This window comes from Mastacembelus armatus, chromosome 7, assembly GCF_900324485.2.
Source record: "Mastacembelus armatus chromosome 7, fMasArm1.2, whole genome shotgun sequence".
NCBI classification, from domain to species: Eukaryota; Metazoa; Chordata; class Actinopteri; order Synbranchiformes; family Mastacembelidae; genus Mastacembelus; species Mastacembelus armatus.
In genome coordinates, this window is record NC_046639.1 from 16,374,083 (window position 1) to 16,394,803 (window position 20,721).

The 20,721-nt window shown below is 40.8% G+C and overlaps 3 protein-coding genes across 6 annotated transcripts; 1 reads left to right on the forward strand and 2 right to left on the reverse strand.

The window, feature by feature from the left end:
* Nucleotides 1-2,831: 2,831 nt before the first annotated feature.
* amigo1 (adhesion molecule with Ig-like domain 1) lies at nucleotides 2,832-9,970 on the forward strand. Its single transcript, XM_026332896.1, has 2 exons — nucleotides 2,832-3,349; nucleotides 4,298-9,970. The coding sequence occupies exon 2, from the start codon at nucleotides 4,402-4,404 to the stop codon at nucleotides 5,938-5,940; it is 1,539 nt and encodes a 512-aa protein (XP_026188681.1). The 5' UTR covers nucleotides 2,832-3,349; nucleotides 4,298-4,401; the 3' UTR covers nucleotides 5,941-9,970.
* A 986-nt stretch (nucleotides 9,971-10,956) lies between these two features.
* atxn7l2b (ataxin 7-like 2b) lies at nucleotides 10,957-16,156 on the reverse strand. Of its 4 annotated transcripts, none has more exons than XM_026332743.2 (10): nucleotides 15,858-16,156; nucleotides 15,164-15,235; nucleotides 14,746-15,061; nucleotides 14,207-14,448; nucleotides 13,930-14,012; nucleotides 13,549-13,748; nucleotides 13,268-13,448; nucleotides 13,014-13,135; nucleotides 11,663-12,398; nucleotides 10,957-11,263 (listed from the first exon to the last, which is right to left on the reverse strand). In XM_026332743.2, exons 1-9 carry the CDS (start codon nucleotides 15,952-15,954, stop codon nucleotides 11,666-11,668), a joined length of 2,046 nt encoding a protein of 681 aa, XP_026188528.1. In that variant the 5' UTR covers nucleotides 15,955-16,156; the 3' UTR covers nucleotides 10,957-11,263; nucleotides 11,663-11,665. The 4 variants fall into 4 exon arrangements, with proteins under 4 accessions (XP_026188528.1, XP_026188531.1, XP_026188527.1 ...); XM_026332745.1 differs by lacking the exon at nucleotides 10,957-11,263 and adding an exon at nucleotides 11,525-11,547; XM_026332746.2 differs by having other exon boundaries at nucleotides 10,957-12,398; nucleotides 13,268-13,445.
* A 399-nt stretch (nucleotides 16,157-16,555) lies between these two features.
* Nucleotides 16,556-20,001, reverse strand: sypl2b (synaptophysin-like 2b). Its single transcript, XM_026331869.2, has 6 exons — nucleotides 19,832-20,001; nucleotides 19,586-19,663; nucleotides 18,845-18,963; nucleotides 18,536-18,740; nucleotides 17,899-18,090; nucleotides 16,556-17,811 (listed from the first exon to the last, which is right to left on the reverse strand). The coding sequence occupies exons 1-6, from the start codon at nucleotides 19,847-19,849 to the stop codon at nucleotides 17,689-17,691; spliced, it is 735 nt and encodes a 244-aa protein (XP_026187654.1). The 5' UTR covers nucleotides 19,850-20,001; the 3' UTR covers nucleotides 16,556-17,688.
* Between the last annotated feature and the right edge of the window lie 720 nt (nucleotides 20,002-20,721).

Here is a 20,721-nt window from a genome sequence, read left to right on the forward strand (position 1 = left end):
AGACTGGAGTCTGTGTTTACCGTGTCAGCAGAAAAGCCAGGTGGAGCAGAGAAAGAGCCTGATGTATGTAAACATTTACATCGGCGTGATCAGGCTTACAAAACACAGAGTGATCACTAATCCTCACAAGAGTACAACGAGGGTAACAGCTCTCAGGAAGCTGGGTCTCTTGTAACCCCGCGTTATTGTCTGTGAGACATGGTCGGGTCATCTCAGGTGAAAAAATGGCTACATGTCTGCTAAAGTGCTGGTTACAAGAGCTGTAGTCACTTGACAGCTCTGCTACCACCACTTAGGGATTAATAAATGGTGGGATGCATCTCCTTTGCACACAGAAAGAGAGAGATTCTGTCACATTTTAACTCTTAATGGCTTCAATTTATGCTGATGACTTATGGAACAAGAAAATAAATCTGGTAACTTTGTTTGTCCGACACCTGTGTTCACAAAGAGGAGCACTGATTCCCTAGAAATCCTTTTTGCAGAGACATCAATCTGTGCGAGAAACCTCATCTGAACAGGAGCAGAGGGAAGAACAAGAGAAGGAACCTCAGATCTAACATGGAGCCAAGACAGTCAACGAAAGGCCGCAGGCAGTTGCCAGGCAACACTATCCCTATCACAGCAGGAAGTGGAATCGAACAGCACATTAATCACTTTCAGCTCCATCTCACAAGAGTTGGCTACAATGCTCCCCGGTCAGGCAGAGGTTTCACACCACATTCACTCACTATGGTTCATCACTGCATTTGCTGGACTTTTACTGGAGGGCCATCGAAAAAGAGCAGCAGGTATATTTATATAATTCATGAAATACACTTCTGAGAATTAATTTTAGATTGGATTTTTGTTCCACTTTATTTCTCAACCGAAGTCTGTGTGCAACATATGAGCAGGTTTACAGTCTAAATACTTTGTAACCTGTTCCAAAGGATTTATTTTGTGCTTGGGGAATTCATTTGGAATTTGAAGTCATGAGGGATATCGACTCTGCTGTTCAGTCTGCTTCAAATCTGTTTGTTTTATCTGCCAAAGCACATCTTTTTAAGGCAGCTCCAGCTCCACCAGAGTTGGATCCTCACACAGGCCTACATCAAGACGAAAACAAGCTCTGAGCCTCACGTCCACCAAAAGGGTAAAATCCATGTGATATTTAAAGCCCAGTAAGTCACAAAAGTTCACGATTTCCCATGGAGCCCGGCTTTTTTCTGCCATTGATAACTCTGCTCGCGGTCAAGTGAGGTTGAACATGAGTTCAGATCAGTAAAAAGACAAACATGTTTAATGTTTATTTTCAAGTCTGATGGTTCACTGAAATTCCACTTACACACATACCTGATGACTTGGTGTATTATCCTGATATATCTCCATCTGACTGGTGGTCCATTAATATCCTACAATGAAGACAATTATCCCATGTCCTTCGTTGCTATAATTTCCATTTATTAAATGATTTCTGGTGGCTGAGTAGGAGGCGACATTGGTGTAGCAGCTTACTGGCAATGCATGGCTTCTCACAGCTTTGCCAGAGCCAGACTTGCTGCAGCAGATCTGTGAATTGAGGAAAACCCGAAAAAAAAAAAAAAAAAATCACAAAAAGCAGCATGTGGGTGGATTCACTTGAGTAAAAAATGACAAGGTTTTCCCCGCTCAGTCGGCAATCATAAACAGACCTAATCAAACACATAAACAGAGTCTGCACAGAGAGCTAGAATTGCTATGTGAGGCAATCATTGTTGGAAAGCTGGACAGGCTGGTGGCTGCCTGCCTACCTGAAACACTCATCCACAAAGTAATACACTGATGTAAATATTAAAACAACTAATCAACAAATAGATACCCACAGAAAGAATTGAATTTAAGGGGTGGTTTATGCTTCTTTCACCTTTGAAATCTGGCTGTACTGAGCTGCCATCCAACAGCACTGTCACTAAATCCATCATAATGGGTTTATTTCTGTGTCTCAGAGATGACACTGCACTTGACGTTTTTCTGAAACAGGCATTGTATTTTATTGGAGCAAAAATAATCCAGCTTTCAATTTTGTGAGGGTTGACTGCATGTCTTAAATGGTGACGAAGACACATGGCTGAATCAATCAGTTTAATGAATGGGAACTATGTATTTGGTGATAAAATAAAAATAGTGGCACCAGTCAGAACATGTAGTCACTGTTAACATATTCAGCTGTCAGATGGTAAGCGATGATGGGCTGGAATAAGGAGAGAAAATGTGTGACAGCTTTGTGTGGTGGCCACATTCGGCACACGAGCAGACGAGAACATCCACAGCCAACTGAGAGGCTTTCTCATCACGTTATGCCAAAAATAATGCATTATGCATTCACACATAGACTGCAATAACATCTGGCCAGGAGGGGGCTGGTTAACAGGGTGTCAGAGGAGCAACCATTGAGATTTAGAGCAATGTGAAGAATCCTCATTTTAGGCCTAATGATGATGTTAGGGGGAAAGGTCAAAGGGTCACACTGATCAATATATTTTTCCTCATGGGTGATTAATATATACAACAAAAATCTGTGGACAATCTGACCATTATGTTGTTGGATTGAATCAATGACCCAATCGATTTTTGCAGAGTTGATGATAACAGACCAACCATAGTGATGATGATGTCAAACTGTCATATAGAGCTCTTTTTAAATCTACAGCCTTACACAAAATCCATGGTTTCTATTTTGTCTTATGGGCTTTCGGTCGTGCGTCTTTGGTGAGGCCACTTTCGGTAAACAGCGCCTTCTGGATTTGGACGCACTAACTCTGGCGAAAACACGTCAACCACTGCAGCAGCAACAGCAGCAGCAGCAGCAGCAGCAGTACTGCACAGGAAGAGCAGCAGGCCTGCGAGGAGCCGCAGGGAAGCTTGTCAGCTACAGACTGATCGTTCTTAATTATCTCCATGGCTGCTGATGAGACCCGACAGGAACACCGGACCTGCACAAAATGCGCCAATTATCTTCAAAAAGACTGACCGTGCGCACAGAGCAGTATGTGACGCTGAAATCAAAGAGAGCTGATTTAAAACAGAGTGGTCCTCATTGATGAAAAGGACACGTCTTGTGGTCCTCATTGGTGAAAAGGACACGTCTTGTCTCGCTGTTTACGTAATCTATTTTTTTTTCTTTCGTAATTTTGGGCATTGGGTGGCGCGTGGACCGGGATTATTTTGGCGAGGACAGCTCAAGCGCTCTCCCTCCTCCCTGCCTCCTGTTATTGTCCTCCACAGCAGAGACACAGACTCAGACTGATCTGTACGCACCGACTCTGCAGGCTGCAAAGACGAGGAGCCGCATTTAATGAAAACCAACATCGCTGCATCCCGTTTGGAGGTAGGTGTCTCTCTCTCTCTCTCTGTCTCTCTGTCTCCTCCATCTCTCGGAGCACGTTTCCATGTTGTGCTGGTTTGTTTTCCAACAGAATGGTGCAATGCAACGTTTGCACAGCCCTTCCACAAGGGCAAGGCCAGTGGAGAACATGACATAACGTAAATATTTGCCTGATTTCACGTTAGGACGCGACTTTGGTTTTCTTTGTTTGTCAGTATCTTTTCAAGTCTTTCTCTGTCTCAGAAATAAAGCGAACGAGAGGGAGACGGGGTGAAGAAAATCAATGCATGTCTTCTAGGAGTGCGAATGCACATGGGTTTGTGTGAGTAGCCTGCCAGGTGTGTTTGGTGTGTATTTGATTTAAAGAAGTTTGTACTGTGTGAGTGTAGGTAAGCTATGAGAAAGACTCTACATGTGATTCTGCATGTTCACATGGGTGCAGAGGTGGGAATTATGATCATTTATGTTTGACGTTTTAGAGGAAGATATTGGAGTCAGTCTATAATGAGTGCTGATCTGTGGCTGACTTTTTATTTCTATATTAAACTTTTACATTCCAAACCACTTACCACAGACTTATAAATATGATGCATTTCTCCAATATTACTACTTAACAGCTGTATAAAGTAATTAGACCAGGATATTGGTGAATATGTCATTCCTTTTAACACTTGAGTGAATAATAAATATTTGTCTATTCATGATGATGCAAGTCTATTAAAACAGAGAAGAGTATTTCTCATAGATGAGATAGAAATCGTAATTGATGGTAGGTATGATTTATGATTAATGCCTTCTAAACATTACTGATGTAAACAGTGTTGCAAACAACAGCATTCGGGTCCTTCGATGCACAAACTTGTCTGCGTCTGTGTCTCTGTTCTCTCAAACATGCTCTTTATGTGTTTGTCTATCTGTCTAATAATATTTATTTATCGCCCTTTTGTTCAGCCTTCAATCAGCAATGCCCGGGAATCCTCTTACTGCTCTTCAGTGCTGTTTTCTGAGAATGGGATCGTAGTAAACCTCTCTGGGATTTAGATCAACTGCTAGAAATGTTGCAGCCCGTCATTAAAACAGGTGACAGCCTGTTGGAAACATTACCTCACTGGTTTAAGTGTCCGAGATGGGCCCTCTTCCTGACCTTGTGCATCGCTCTCCTCTGGCTTCCAGGGGCAGTGGGATCTACCCTAAACTGCCATAAGACGTGCATCTGCGCCTCAAACATAGTGAGCTGCTCCAAGATGAATCTGACCACTGTCCCGACTGGTTTACCCATCTACACCGCTGTGCTGGATCTCAGCTATAACGAGATAACACGGCTGCGATCAGAATGGACCCCAGTCAAGCTCCTGAAGCTCCATAACCTATTACTCAGCCACAATGGTCTCCACTTCCTGTCTTCAGAGGCCTTTGTACATGTGAAATACCTGCGCTACTTGGACCTGTCCTCCAACAAACTGCGGCAGCTGGATGAGTTTATCTTTGAGCCTCTGGTCAACCTGGAGGTCCTCTTACTGTATGATAACCAAATTTCACAGATTGACCGCTCAGCTTTTGTTGGCATGATAAATCTTCAGAAACTGTACCTTAGCCAGAACCAAATCTCCCGCTTCCCTGTGGAACTGGTCAAGGAAAAGTCCCGGCTGGAGAAGCTTAGCCTCCTGGATGTATCCTCCAACAAGATCAAGCAGTTGCCTATTGATGAGCTCCAGGTGCTGCCCGCGTGGATTAAAAATGGCCTCTACTTTCACAATAACCCTCTGCAGTGTCACTGTGATCTGTACACACTCCTCACTCACTGGTACATTAAAAAACTCAGCTCTGCTGTGGACTTTAAAGATGACTATTCATGTATTCTGCCTGGCCCACAGAAAACCCAAGTAGGTGTGTTTGACCTCAGTGGTGACAATATGAACTGCAGCACATTCAAGGAGGCAGATGAAGAGGCTTTCCTGGAGCAAACACTCATCCTCGGCTGTGACACCAAACACAGGGAGATGTTAAAGACCTGGACAACACCTAGTAATGTGCAGGTTAAACCTGGAAGCAACCAGACAGCAAAAGTCTTGCCAGATGGAAGTCTGCAGATTAGTCCAGTGCGACCTGAGGATTCTGGGACCTACACGTGCTTTGCAATGAGTGAGGCCTTCAATGAGACAATCTACGTGGTGCTGAAGGTTCACAACTTCACCATGCACGGGAGCGGGGAGACCCTGAACACAGCGTACACCACATTGGTGGGCTGCCTGGCCAGCGTGGTGCTGGTGCTCATGTACCTTTACCTGACGCCATGCCGCTGTTTCTGCTGCCCCAGCAAGGGTAAGGCTCGGGGTGACGACAGCATCCACTCCTCCATGCTCAGTGTGACACCCACTCATGAGGACCCAGCACTCAAGGGCGAGCTGAACAGGCACGTGGCGTTCATAGACTCCAAGGATTTGCAGGGCCAGAATGGCAAGCTGAACCCAAATGGGGATGAGGAGGATGATGATCTGGATGCAGAGGCCAGCTCTCTTATGAGGGGGAAGAGGAAGAAATCAGTAGCAGGATCCATCAGCTCTGTCTTCTCAGACACTCCCATGGTGGTCTGAGGTGAGACGATGGATGCCATATGACTGGATGTATAGGATACATGTGAGCCATGTTGTAGTTTATATAAACTGTGACTGTGACCTTGTGGGAGGAAGTAGTTGATGACAAGTGAAAAATAAGGATCTTAAAGGGAGTAAAAATTAACTGTCTTGTTGTCGAAGAGGACAATAATCAAGACTTTTCCAGCATTTTAATCTGTAGCACTTAAAATCCATACTGTGAAGGAATGGCAGTGTATATGGACAGTGGAAACCACTTAAGTCTTATGAGCGTAAAAGGTAGATATGTTGTTGATATTAGCACTCAGGAATTGATTAATTGCTAAAGCGTGGGAATTACAATAGATACACAGCACACAGGTTAAAATTAGATTTCAAAACACAAAATACTTCAGAACATATATATTGAAACCATGGATGGCTCTGAATTATATTTATTATGAAAAATAGAATAGATTGCATCTTATATAAACATTGGAACACATTTGACCTTCCTTGATCAACACAAGGACAAAGAGACTTAACAGACCACATGCAGTCACCAGGTTATGAATACCTGTGTCATTAACCTTGAGCCATCTATAGAGAAACAGCATGCCATAAGCCCACATTATAAAGGACTGATCAGTGTGTGTGGGATAAAGGAAATGTGGAGTCATCAGACATTTATTCATTTATATGGAAACAAAAGTAGCACAAACATGATATCAAGAGACCATCACAGGTCATTTGCATCCTACTTCATATCCAGTACTTAGTTACACTCAGATATAGTTATCAGACTCATCCTTGTTCATATTAATCATTGTTGTATGTATAGTGATATAGGAAAGCTCTTTTTTCCTTTGCTATGTTAAGGGATAAGTTTATGTAGATGTATGTGATAAAATTGTAAACCAATTGTATATCAAAATAGTTGCCTCTTAGTTAATGCACAACTACAGTATAACCCAAAATAAACTTGTGAAGCCTTATTCAATGAGAAACATAGACATGCTTCCAGCAGATATACATTAGGTGCAGGGAAGTATTTTGTCTTGACTGATTCTCAACGTATTGTCTCAGTTCTGTATAAAGGCAGGTACCATGGTCCTTACACAGACATGCAGGCTTCTGTTTTTTGTCCACTGAGGTGCCACTTAACTGTACTGTAGTCTGACTCCTCCTCTTGTCCCAGTTATGACACTTGTTTCTCTCAGTCACACTAGGAAGTTAAGCATCGAGACCAATGCTAAAAGGTCCCATCTTAAGGTTGTTCATTCCTTCTTGTATGTGAGACGCTCACCTTACATAAAATCCTCAATGTACACTGCTCAAAAAACATAAAGCTTTGTGTATTAATACATCATAAATACTTAGATTCCAGGGTTTGATCTTGTATTTTGCTGTCCTGGACAATCACTGGTGTCACTGATCTAAAATGCAGCTGTTTTATCCTGGTCAGTAGAAATATAGGTATCTTATATTAGGTAAACATTCTGCCACATAGTGAAGGCTACAGGCTTCCTCCAGAAGATAGGCTCTAAAGACTTTGTTTGTAGCTGCTGACAGACGTCTTGTAAAACGGGGGGGGTGGGGGGGTCTGTGTTTAGATCCTTTAAAGGATCCATTTATCTCCATCTCTTCAATAATATTAAATCCATTGTGAAATGAATTCGCCAGACACGGCATATTTCATTGCTCAGAACAGGAGATTGTGTCTTAGCAGCATCAAGACACAGTGATTTCATTAAAATGTGCAGCTTTCATAATACAGCAAGACTAGCCTGACATTAATGCTAATTAGCTCTTTTGATGGGCTCCATCTGCTTTCTATGCCGTTGTCTCTGTGAGAAGGGGAGGATATGTGTGTTGTCACAAGCCATGGCCACACAGAGCCATTCTCTCTGGCTCCCTGTACACTGACCACCTCGGTTCAGCCCAGATGTGTTTGGTTTGTTTGTGCACCTCTGTCATTATGAGATGCCCTTACTTAAGTTCAAAAGCAATCATCCAGAGAGTTTATGTGATGCCCTTGAAGTTATCTGTAAATTGTTTATGAGGGATATGCCTCAAACTTTCACTGAACATTTGCTCCCTCACTAACTGACATGTTTGTAAATACAGTATAACATAAGAAGATACCTTGCTTTTCCAGTTAAAATGGTACCTTATTATTAGAATTCAGAGCTATGTGAAATCACAAACACATCTCGCAAGGGAATATCAATTTAACTCTCAAGTGTCAAGATGTACACATTTCTGGTGCAATAAGTTTTTACGCAAAATTGCTGGAATATTCACAGTTGCTGCGTGCACCGCAGCATCTCCTGTGTGGGTGAGAAAAGGAAGTCACACTTATCAGAGAGGTGGTGTGTGAATCACTTCACTCTCTCACATGTAGGAATACCAGGTGGAGAAACAGAAAGCAGCAAAAAAAAAAAAAAAAAAAGCACTTAAATAAAGCCACATTTAGCTCTACTGCAGACTGGCTGCAGTTGGTGAAAAATCTGTCCATCTTAAGGTATGCAGGCTCCATGTTTTACCCACTAGAACCGAAATATATGTTTGTTCCCTGATTTCACATAGTGTTATTAATCTAAATCCTCTTGCATTTCAAATCCTGCCCACTTAAGGCAGCCAGAGATGCTAGTAAAATGTAAAAAACGGCTAAAACTAAAACTATAGTAATAAAACAGCAGAATACAGTGTGTTGGACTGTAGGTCCATCAAGAAAGCATGTTTTCCCAGCAGTAACCCAGTGACAAACCAGTAAAATCCTCCATGGCTAATGGGTGGTCTTCATTTGTGAGTTATTACTCACAATACAAGTTGCAGTTCGATACAGAAAAAGACTTAAGTGCTATTGAGGAGATCCTAACAGAGGAGAAAAGTGGCTTTGTTCCCTCCAAAGCAAATCTGCCTTCCTATATATATCTATATATACAGTATATATAAGATTCACTTTTCTGTGTTCAGTATTAATTAGTTGTGTACTACTATGTTCTACCAGTGTACTGACTGTATTCTTGTGTAAACCGATGTTGTTGACCATTATTTCATCTGCCGCTGTGTTATTGTTAGTTGTTCCAACATTCAAGTCTTGACATAAATGTTTATTTTTTAAGCGGGTGGGGTTTAGTTTTTTATTGAAAGGACGTATTTTACACTTGACTCTGCTGAAGAATATGTCTAAAGGAAAAAATATATTTGAACATGTATTAAAAACTGCATAGCAACAGTGCCAGTTCTGAAATAAATGGACAAGATACATGATAATGGGCAGTGAGTATGTAGCCACCAATTACTCTGTCAGGATTTGACTTTCCTCATTAAGCCATAAGGAATTTAAGCACAGTTATTTAACATTGGTGGCCATGTCAAATGATGTAGGCATCTGTAGGTAGGTGAGCTTTTCAACAGAGGGTTTGTGAGATTTAAAGCACCAACTTTAATGTCTATAATAAAAGGATTGTTTTGGATAAAATCCAGGGATGTGGGGAGAAATCAAGAGAGAACAGTGGATTTCTGAATCTCAGGTTTATCTCAGCTTTAGGTTCTAATGTAATGTGATGTAAAAACGTAACACTTGCATTTTAACGGCCTTCACATTGGCAGCATCAACAAGACAAAATCTGCTATTACTGCAAACAGTCCCTTTGCTATTTTCAGTAATAGCAGATTAACTGTTCCCTTAATGATCAGTTCGCACAGATCACGGAAGGGTGTGGTCTCTCACTGCCCGACATCAATCTATCCCTATTCATCTAACTATGTAGTAGCAATTATGGGAACATCTAAAATGTACTACTACAAGTACAAGAAAAGAATGGAGCTTTTAACAGCATTAAAAGCATTAAGTTTATTGACCACTGTGGATCACGCCAGATGAGTTGGCTGGTGATCACTGTCATAAAATCTGAAAGATAAAGCAAAAGGGGAATGGCTTTGCATGGTAAGAGCTTCTCTGACTGCAGGATAGGTGCAACCTAGTAGGCATTAAAGATAAATATTGATATATTATTTGACTTAATAAAAGATTTACACTTTGTGTTGTCTCCGTTTTTGCTACCGTCTCTTAATTTTACCAGGAATGATCATTTAACAGGAACAAATTCCTGTAGTTATTTGCTTCTAAATATTGGTGGCTGGTGTCTGATGGAGTATTTAAAGACAGAAATGTGACATTTTGCCAAAATTACAATGACTAATGTTTTGAATTGCTAACATAGTAAATATAGAGTTATCAATCTGGGCTGTTTTTGCCAGAATATCACGCATTTCCTAAATTAGCAATTGTTTGAATTTTAGCACTGTTTTATCAAAAAGCCCCTTATGGAAAAATTATCTACCGTACATCAACAATGACATATACAAGCATCCAGCAAGATATGACTTTTAATAATACTGAACTGATTTAAGACACTTCACTTCATTTTTATTTCCTGTCACATGTCCAGATCTAAAAAGGGTTATTTACAATGTGTGCTTATATAACTTAGTGGAAAAGACTAAAGGTTCATCATGCCTTTGCCGAGGAGCTACACTGATGATTTAACACCACCTACTGGTTATTTTTAAGCACTACACTATTGCTTGCAAATGTCTTCCTTTCCTGACTGACAGACCACTTCCATTGTAAACTGGTATTACGTTGAAAATTAAAGGAGTTAACATATTTAAACAAATTATTTTTCATGTTTCTAAAAACATCCATATCAAACTTTTGATTGTAGTAACCTAATTCAGAAAAAATAATAGAAAAAATACTGCACACCTGAATATATAACTGAAAAAACTCAGTATGCTGTCTGATAGTAAGATAAAAAAATCCTTTCTGCCTCTATGATCAAAGTGGCAATAGCAACAATCAGAGAAAAACCTTCAAATCCACCTGTTGCTAATTCCATGAAATGAGTAAAAAACTGACCACAGTTGACTGAACTGCAGATGCTGATGATTAAAGGTAGTAAATATTTAACCATCTATCAGAACAGAACTCTGCAAAAATAGTGGAAGACATGTCACAGATTTAAACATTTACTAAATGTTTTGCCATGAAAATACATTTATTTTAGCAGCATCATGAGTATAATGAGGTATTTTATGTTCATAAACAGGTAAGAAACAGAAACATTCAGCCTGGTAGAAAAATAAAAAATTTTTCAAAAATAAACATACATTAATATGAAGTCAAGTACTTATTCTTGATGCCTGTGCAGAAACATGTGAAAACATAAATAAATGTGGACAAAAATGCACACACAAAACACATTCAGATACTCTTATTACACTGGCATTGGCACCTGTAACCTGGTCCTTTCACAGCTATCCTCTTTATTAGCTGTAAAGATGAGAGATAAATAGCAACAGTCACAAAAATATTAAATGTTAAAAAACAAACATCAAGCTCAGATCACAAAGATTTAAACTGTCATTCATCTATTTTACAGTTTTAGATACTGGCTCATTGATTGGTGACTCTAAATTGCCCATAGGAATGAGTGTGAGTGTGTGTGGTTGTGTGTCTCTATGTGGCCCTGTGATGGACTGGTGACCTGTCCAGGGTGTACCCCTGCCTTTCACCCAAAAGAGAGCTGGGATAGGCTCCAGCAGATCCCTGTGACCCTGGTTAGGAATAAGCAGGTATAGATAATGGATGGATGGGTACTGGCTCACATCAACGTACAACTACAATCATGATGTGCAACCCACTGTATTTACAGAGTGAGTCTATACTCACTCTTTAGGAGTTGGATCTTGTCTCCAGACCCCAGAAAAGCATATCCTCAATATTCTCTCCCTTCCAGGTGAGAAGGCTGGAGCAGGAAGGCGAGGACAAGCGTTTACACTTGGAGGTTCTGGATAATGAGGGGCTGATTGGTGGTGACTCTTTCATTCCTTTGCGCTTTTGGCCAAGATGGCCATGATCGTAACCCTTCTGCAGAATCCCTGAGGGTCTCGCTCTGCTTCTGGGGGAGCAGTGGATTCCTGTAGGGACAGGTGGACACTTCTCCAAACCTGGTAAGTGTCTCTCTGAGGGCTGTAGTGGCACAGGTGGACATGGCTTCTTTTCATGTGAGAAGGTACCACTGGCCACTCCTCGAGATGAGGGTGGATATCGCTGGACCTTCTCACGAGGTGGGGGATCCCTGATATATCTGGAGGGTTTGCGATCACCCTTGTGTGGCAGTTTGGTAGTTTTCTGTGCTGCACTTGCATCTTGCATAAGCTCCACCTCCTTGCTGGGTCGCCCAATAAGGCTGAGCTGTCGGCCAAGCCCAAGGCTCGAGGAGGTGGTGGAAGAAGGTGGTTTGGAAATGTCCGAGCTGTGCTGACTGCTTCTGTTTTCCAGTTTTCCCATGGAGGTAGACTCAAAGCCAAAGGAGGTAGCGGACTGGGAAGGTCTAGCCCCAGTCCTGCCAGTTTGTGGTGTGACATTATGAGACCTGAAACCTGATGATACTGGGGGTATTCTCCTGTATTCAAAGGACAAACATGATGCTGATTATGTTCCTGTTTTCCAAGTAAATAGAATAAAAGATATATATATATATTTCACTTATCTTGATCTGGCTCCAACCTCATTTTGTTATGACATATATAATTTAGTAGCTGAATCTCCCAAATGTTAGCTAATGTTGCTGCAGTTTAGTCTGCACATATTTCAGCTTAAGTTTTTCTTACCATCAATGCTATCATCTTCTTCAAACTGTTAGAGCATGTTGAGTATTAGATCATGTCTGGCCATTGTGTATCACATAATAAAAAAATATTTCATTGTTTGAGGGATGATGCAAACCAACATACAGTATAGCTTCAGCCCACACACAATGACAGCAACTGGAAAAACAAAGCTCAAGTGTCTGTTGTCCAGTCAATTTACCATTATGTTACACCTCAATGCATCTTCATAAGAACAATTGTTATGTAGCAACGTATTAATCCCAGCAGTTGAGAAACCAGCTTCAGCTTCAGAGTATTACCCTAGAGTGGAATTAGTGTCTAGTTCAAGGATACACATGAGCGTGTACTGGATCCTGGCTCAGTGTCAAAAGTGACATTTCTGCCAAGTACAGAGCAGCGATACTCACTTCCTCAATTGTGTGCTGATGTGGTGCTCCATCATGGCACTAAGAGCAAGCCGGAGGTGGTGCAAACGCCGGTCAAAGGTGAAGATGTTGCAACCCAATGTGCGGCATCCAAAAGTGCATAACTATAGAACAGAAACGATTTTATAAATACATACACACTCCTCTGTCCTATGGAAACAGTTTTTCATATGCGTTTTAATACACATCTTTCTTGAATGGCTGGTGATGCGTTTCTTGAATATTTCTGCACTCACTCCAAGAGGTTTGGGGTGCTGGGGTGAGGCAGCCAGGTCTCTGGCCTCCTCCTGCTCATCATCCTCGCTCTCCTCACTTGATGGCAGGCTCTGGTTGAACGGATAGGGAGGTTGTACTTCCACTTCAACGGTGCTGTCACAGTCTTCTTCAAGAAAGCTTTCTGATATATCCCTGGAACTGCTTGAAGGCAAAACCATACAAAAATAATAAGATAAACTCAAGAACAGCTTCAATGTGAAAAAATATTTAGAACCAGTATCAACATCAAGGTATTCCTTACCTGGAAATGTGGCAATTGCTGTTCAATTTGCTTTTGTTGCCCTGAGTTATTTTATCATCTAAATGCTGCGCTTTGACTTTTGATTTGACAGGATGCTTTTCTATATCTCGACCCGCTGAGGCAGTTCTCTGCTCCAACGTCAACTGATGAGTGGTCTTGGTCTTTCCCAGGGCTTTCTGCTGCTGGTGGATGTTATCAGTCTGTGTAGAGCAGCAGAACAGGGGAAAAAAGAGAGATGATCTCAACCAGACCATATGATAAAATGTTGCATATTTCAGTCAAAAGCAACCACTAAAAGGACTATGTTGCTAATGTACAACAATGAAGATACTGGTAAGAATAATGGGTAAGTTTAGCCATGGAAAGAAGCTGAGAATTTACCTTGCATATAAGCCCCCAGCTGTGCAGCTTCTTCTTTTCTGGATCCAAAACTCCACAGTGTTGGTTCAGGATGCATTCTTTCTCTATTTAAAAGGAAAGCAAGCAGCTGTTAGTTAGCAATAGCAGGACACCTGCTGTCAAACATGATCCATGCTGGTGGAGAGGCGCTATACGTTCATATGATAAATGTTTAAGAATCACTGAGAATTTAGAGCTGTGGCAGAAAAGCCCCAGGGACAAGAAACAACAACAGAAGATACACACAGAGTTGACTTACTGTCTATGTTTTTGTAATTTTGACTGTAGGTCTTTGTTCCCTGGAAATGACTAAGAGACTGACTGAGCTGCCTAGCTGTGGCCTTCTGCAGAGAACGTTTCTCTGACGGAGGTGTGGAGGAAGAACAGGAACCAGGGTGCAGAGGTCCTGAGTGCCGTGGAGAATCCCTGTGGCATGGTGTGGAGAAAGAGTGGTGCAGGAGGGGGTGGCTCTCCGGAGTGAACTTCTCCACTAAAGGTGAACTGAGGACGTAGTTTGAAAAGTAAACTTAAAAACTGTCTTATGGGATTCATGCAATTAAGATGAAGCAACAAAATTCAGGTTTTTGCAAGACCCAATGGGTATTAAAATAAAAACAATTTCTAACTTGGCTCACACTGCTCAGCATTTGACGTTAGATGTCAATTTACTGGGTACTAGGATTCCTTAGCTCTGGTGGCTGAACTAAACGCAACCACATTGAAAAGAGTTATTGTATTTAGTACCACTTTTAAACTCATATACATTTATTTGTCTTCTTAGGTAATCGTAAACAGTACCTCACAGCCTCTTTCTGGGCTTTAGTAGGTTTGTGCTGGTGGACAGGTAACACTGCTGAGGACAGGCGACCGCCCTCATGACATCTGGCACCCTTCTGCCTCTCTCTAGAGGAGGAAAGATTTGAAGGAGACCAGTCAGGGTGAGGTCGCTGCTGTGGAGCCAAAGACAGTGACTGGCCACACATCTTTGTAAGAGGGCCGTGCCGCCTCTCGCAGTGCTTCTCGAAGGCTTGAGGCTTCACCACCTGGCCACAGTGGCTGCACACCACTAGACAGAAATCATCCTGTGCAGGGCAGTGGCCATATATGTGCATATCTGCAGAGAACAATGCAAAACAGAGTTATAGTGAAAGACATTTTGTGATACCTCAGCCTGAGGTGATTACTGCAGTCTTGAGTTTAAGGAATCACAGATCACCTTCTTTCCTCAGGGTCATGGTCTCAGACCCGATCCTCACATACTTGCTGCTGTCCTCAACATCAGACCCAGCTGTGGGAAAGACAAAAACAGTCCACATAGGATGCTGAGGTTAGGGCATTCCTGTAGCCTTTTCCAGGAACCAGTTTAACCTGGATAATTTGCAAAACATGTTTTGCTTTGCTGAGTAAAAACCAGAACATAACTTTCACATGAGTCAGAACTCCAGATTTGATGTTTTACATCAAAGTCAATTAAAGTTAACCAGATAAAACGCAACGTTAATGCTTCAAATATCTGCTGTAACGTATACACCCACTTCCAGAAGCTTCTTTACCAACCAGCTAATGTTGGCTGGTCACTTTTGTTAACAAGCTGGACAAATCCTACTTAAGGAGTGTTGTTTTTAGCGTGACAGTAACGACGAATACATCTGCGAGCTGTTGGCTATGTGTTTACTACCAAGTGTTTTATTAATATTTTATAAAATACGAAATAATTACTTAATTTTTTTTCCTTTAGTTTGGTAAGAGAACAGTCAGTAAACGCACCAAACACACCCAGCACTAGGACCGGCAGGTCTTTTGTTTAGGTCGCGCTTTCTACCGCTCCGTGTACTTAACACTAATAAATCAAAGCACGTTAACACGATGACATGATGAAAACTACTTGAGGGGCAGGGCGGGAAACTCACCGTCTGATGACAAAACATTCACCCTGTCGACCCAACAACTCCAGTTTAATCCGACCAGGTCGCTGAGATCAGGGTTTCGCCGATTCAAAGCGGCCATTGCTGCTCTTGCGCGTTCTCGAGGTAACGCCGTTTGTTCACGCGCATCACACCCGCGCCGCCAAGCTCGCGGCCGCACATAACCGGGATTTAGTGTCCAACGGTGTGGTCCTGTATCAAACTAAAACTGGAAATAAACATGTGGACACATACTCCACTCTCTCATTTCCATCGCAAGCTTGGCCAAAAGCCATTCATTTCACACATCATCATAAAATAAACAAAGAAACTAATCTAGGCAATCAACATTGTTGGCTGGTCAAGTTGAAATTTTACTCAAACCATGTTTTTGAAACACTATTTTCTGATAAGGCACCATTGGGGTGTATAATATATATAATACAATACATTAGTATCCTCAGGACTCTTGTCTTGGACTCTTTGCCTTGCATGGTTAATGCAAACAAAACATATCTGGAACGGTGAGAAGCAGGAACTGTGGTGTGGCTGATTACACTTGACTTTGTGTATCTTATGCTCAGTGTGTGTGGAAGGTGTCAACTCTGGTTCAACTGCCCAATAAACATTTAAGTACTGCATGTGTGCAAAGTACCAAGCACCAAGCATTAAAAATTAAAAAAAAAAAAAAAAAATCACATAAGTCCAATTCTTCCATTTAATGATACAGAGCACATCACGTCAGCAACGACTGTGACTACTGTCAACACAGTGATGGTTTAAGCAACAAACTGAATCAGGCAAAGAAAATCATAATAGCAGTAATAACGAACACATCATGTCCTCCCGTATAACAAAGCAGAGGTAGAAGTCTGGAAAAAATTATTATAAAAAACAGTTAATTAGTAACGGGTTAGAGATCAGTCAATTGTTTACAAAACAATGAAAAGCAAGTACCGATTAGCTAAGGCTTTACAATTTGTAGAACAATGATATTCCAATACATTAGGAAGTTGGCATATTTTCTTTGAACTTCTGTCATTACCATGTAGAACATAAAAAAAAAAACATCTTTCAAAGAAAATAAACTGAAATTCTATCAAATAAATGTAATCATTTTAAATGTAAAATTCAATTGAAATGTTCTGTAAATAGACATATTTACTTTTTCACCAAACAGTGAAAAGGCGTAGCGTGACAAAAATTATTAAATAAAAATGACTTCAACCATTATACATCCCATATTGGCAACTGTATTATTTTACAGATGAACTACTACTTAACATTTTTTATGCTTACTGAATAATTTAGGCCAGAATGTCTATTTTCTGGTCTGGACTCGTGTTAATAAATGCACTGCAAGTATTTTCTATTCATTAGTTATTTTACAAACCCTACATTTGATAGCCCTGAGTTTTTTTTTAAAGACATTGGCAATGGCAAAAATATTGCATGGTACAGAAAAAAAAAAAAAAAGTTGTCAAACTTAATGATGCTGTAGTATGATTTATCATCAACAGGTACAACCACTATCTCCTGTCCCATTTGAGATAACACTTTTTTTGGATACTTGGGTATAAATATTTTAAAACATGTAAACAGAAAATCTATGTAAATACGATTTTTGACTGCTTCAATTTCCAATACTAATTTCAATCTGAACAACCTTTGTTAGTACCTTCTGAATGTATGAGACAATACAATCTGAGATCTAAAATTAAACCATTACAAAAAAGGAGCACTCAGTTTTAGAAATGTATAACTTGTATTCTACAATATTTCCTTTTAACAATTAGTACCAAAATGACTCACTGAATAACACTGCATGTTAGGCATTTTATGATGGTCTAACGCCCCCCTCCACTTCTGCAGGCTGATTAGTTGATTTGTGATAAGGTGTTTCCTTGTAAATGAACCAGCAGTTGCCACCCCAAAGGATGAGGTTAAGAAAACCAAAAACCTGCCAAAGAATAAGACATAAGTCAAATATCAGAAGTTGTTGTACACGAAACATTCAAAACATATGAAAAAGATTAATTCAACTTACCACTGAGGCATTTAATCGGCCCATTTGAGGAACAGCACCTGAGGTGCACTTGTTTTTGCCATCCTTGCAAACATTTAGAAAACCTATAATGGTTAAAGGACTGGTTGCCCACTTCACATCAGACACGCCTTTAGCCCAAGCAGAGGATGATGCCAACCACAGGAAGGCCAAGGCCGCAGTTACCAATAGGTCCTTACAGAGCAGAACAGAAATAATATCAGTAAGAAACTGTCCACAGTGGTAACTTCACTCAAGGAACTTTCTTGAATGGAGACCTACCACTGTGTCCCTAGCTGTTTGCAAGCCACACCCTTCCTATTGTTTCATTTACATAACTCTGTAAAATGCACTTTCTCTGGCCTCCTGTTGGATTCCAACTTACAGCAGACACAGTTTGGAATACTTCAGCAAATGAAATGGAAAATTTAACATACAAAAGACAAGCTATAAGTGTTGCCCACTTCGATAAAACTAGATCTGTCAATTAAAAAAAAAAAAAACAAAAAAAAACAAACACACGCGACACTTCACTGCTTGAACTAGTGTCCATCTATAAGTCATTCATATATGCAGAGGAGGACCTGGATGAGTACAAACACTTCACCAAAGCACCAGAGAAATATCCAGACAAACATACCGTGATGGGGCCACGACTGGATTCTCTATACAAGTGCTGGTAGCCCAAGTAAAGGACTAGCGTGGCAGTGCTGTAGAGAAAGGCCAACACTCCAATACAGACGTAAAACTGTGCAGAGGACGTGTGGTCTCCAGTCAGGTAGTAAGTAGTGGTGTTAGTCTGATTGACTACACAGTCAGGAACATTATAGGGATGCTGCGACAACCTGTGCAAACAGAGAGAGCATATTTTTTACTTATTACAATCCTGAAAGCAAACAGCACTCTCCAGGAAACGGTTTCCTCATTGACTGTATTTGCTGAGACACACCTGAATGGGTAGTTAAACTCTGCATGTATTTCTTTGCTGTCACTCCCATGGCACTGGATGTTGACACTAGTTGTGCCAGTGTAACCACAAGTGGTAGCAAAGGCAAATATGGAGAAGACCTGCCACCACGGAAAGCAGATAAAATGAGACATGTTGGCGTGAAAACGTTAACGGTTACACACACACACACACTTCCCTTTATTTTGTGCAACACTCTCTTGACAGGAAACCCATATCTTAATCACAGGAGGCCAACACTATGAACAGTGTGCAGAGTTCAAAGAACCCAAATTGCCCAGAAACTATATTTGTTTTATAAAAGTGAAAGCATGTATAACAATACCTATTAAAATAAAACGATATATATTCTATATGGCATACATTTTCTGAATACCTCACTGAACAGGGAAATGCCTAGACACACACTAGTTTTAGCCTTCAAACCTGCTGGTTATGAAGCTGAAATGTTAAAATTAGCTGACCTGACAGCCATGAACTGATAAACGCCCAACTAACTATGGAGCAATAATGAAATACTGTTCACACTTTAGGTCAAAAACAAGACTTGCATAGTTTCTTTGGGCGTGCAAGTGGGTCACAAGACAAAACAGCCTAATCTAGCTGTAACCTATTTTAGCCACAGGGATGGACAGCTTGTGTAAAACACACCCTGCCATGGACCATATGGTTAAAAAAAAAAAGAAAAAAAACCCCAAAAAATGAACATTTGCTAAAACGTACCCATTCTAGCACACGGATAAACGCCAAAGGCTCTTTCAGAGGTGCCAGGTCAAGACTGAATCCCGACGTCAGCACTTTCTAATGAGAAATAAAGAGACAATGTGAGAAAGAAGCCAAACAAGCAAACGCACAAATACACATATGCACACACTCACACACACACAGTTGAGTGTGTGCTGCTTTTAAAAAAGTGTCCGAACACTGGGCGCCATTAAACGTCTCCCCGCTTCCTGACAGCATCGTTACCTGCGCTACAGAATCCATTGGGAAAACGCCGATAATTATCGATAACTTGGCTCCTTTTCCGAGGTCTGGACAACTTCTCCGAGGTCCTTTGCGTTTGTCAAACTTTTCTCCAACTTAGGCGAGTCATCGTGAAGAACACGTGATTACTGGCGCTATCCCGTCGACGGGGGCGCTGTTGACACACGCTCCCTCTCAACGCCTCACCTTTAGGTGGATATTATTATTGAAGCCGCACCCCCCGGGTCCCATTTTAAAGGGTGGGACAAAGTCTGTCTGTTGCATCATTTACTGCTAAAGTGAAACTCATTTCCTCTAAAATGTTTAAATCCAATCTATAAGCATGTTCAAGACGTAAGTTATGCATTGATATAAGCTGCACCTTTTGTAGGATGCGCAGCTGGTACATTTATTTTGATGCAAAAAAACCCCAAAACAACATAAATACAGCATATCCTCTATTTACACTAATTGAAAAAATAAAAATATTGTATACATTCAGGGAATTCTTCCTCTTTATTTTTATTAATTAGTCAAACTTTACTTCGGAATTTAAATGAAAAGATAGGCCCTGTTCACTTGCAGCTATCAGGCAATTCATTTATAGCTCAATCAGCAAAAAGTGTGGAAAGATTTTATATGTAGGCTAATGCTTTTATTTTCAATAGGTGATCCAACTAGCATATAGTCTATAGGGATATTTTTTACTTGCTGTGCACTAGCTGTTTTAATAAAGCTAGAAAAAAAAAACCTTGGAAAAGAGGGGCAGAGTGATCAAAATGCTTAAAATGTGGTGCAATGATGTGTCACGCCAGATGTTTGTGTCTGGTTTTTAAGTAGGTTAAACCATCCTACACATTATGTAAATGGTTCACCACGTTTTGCATATTTAA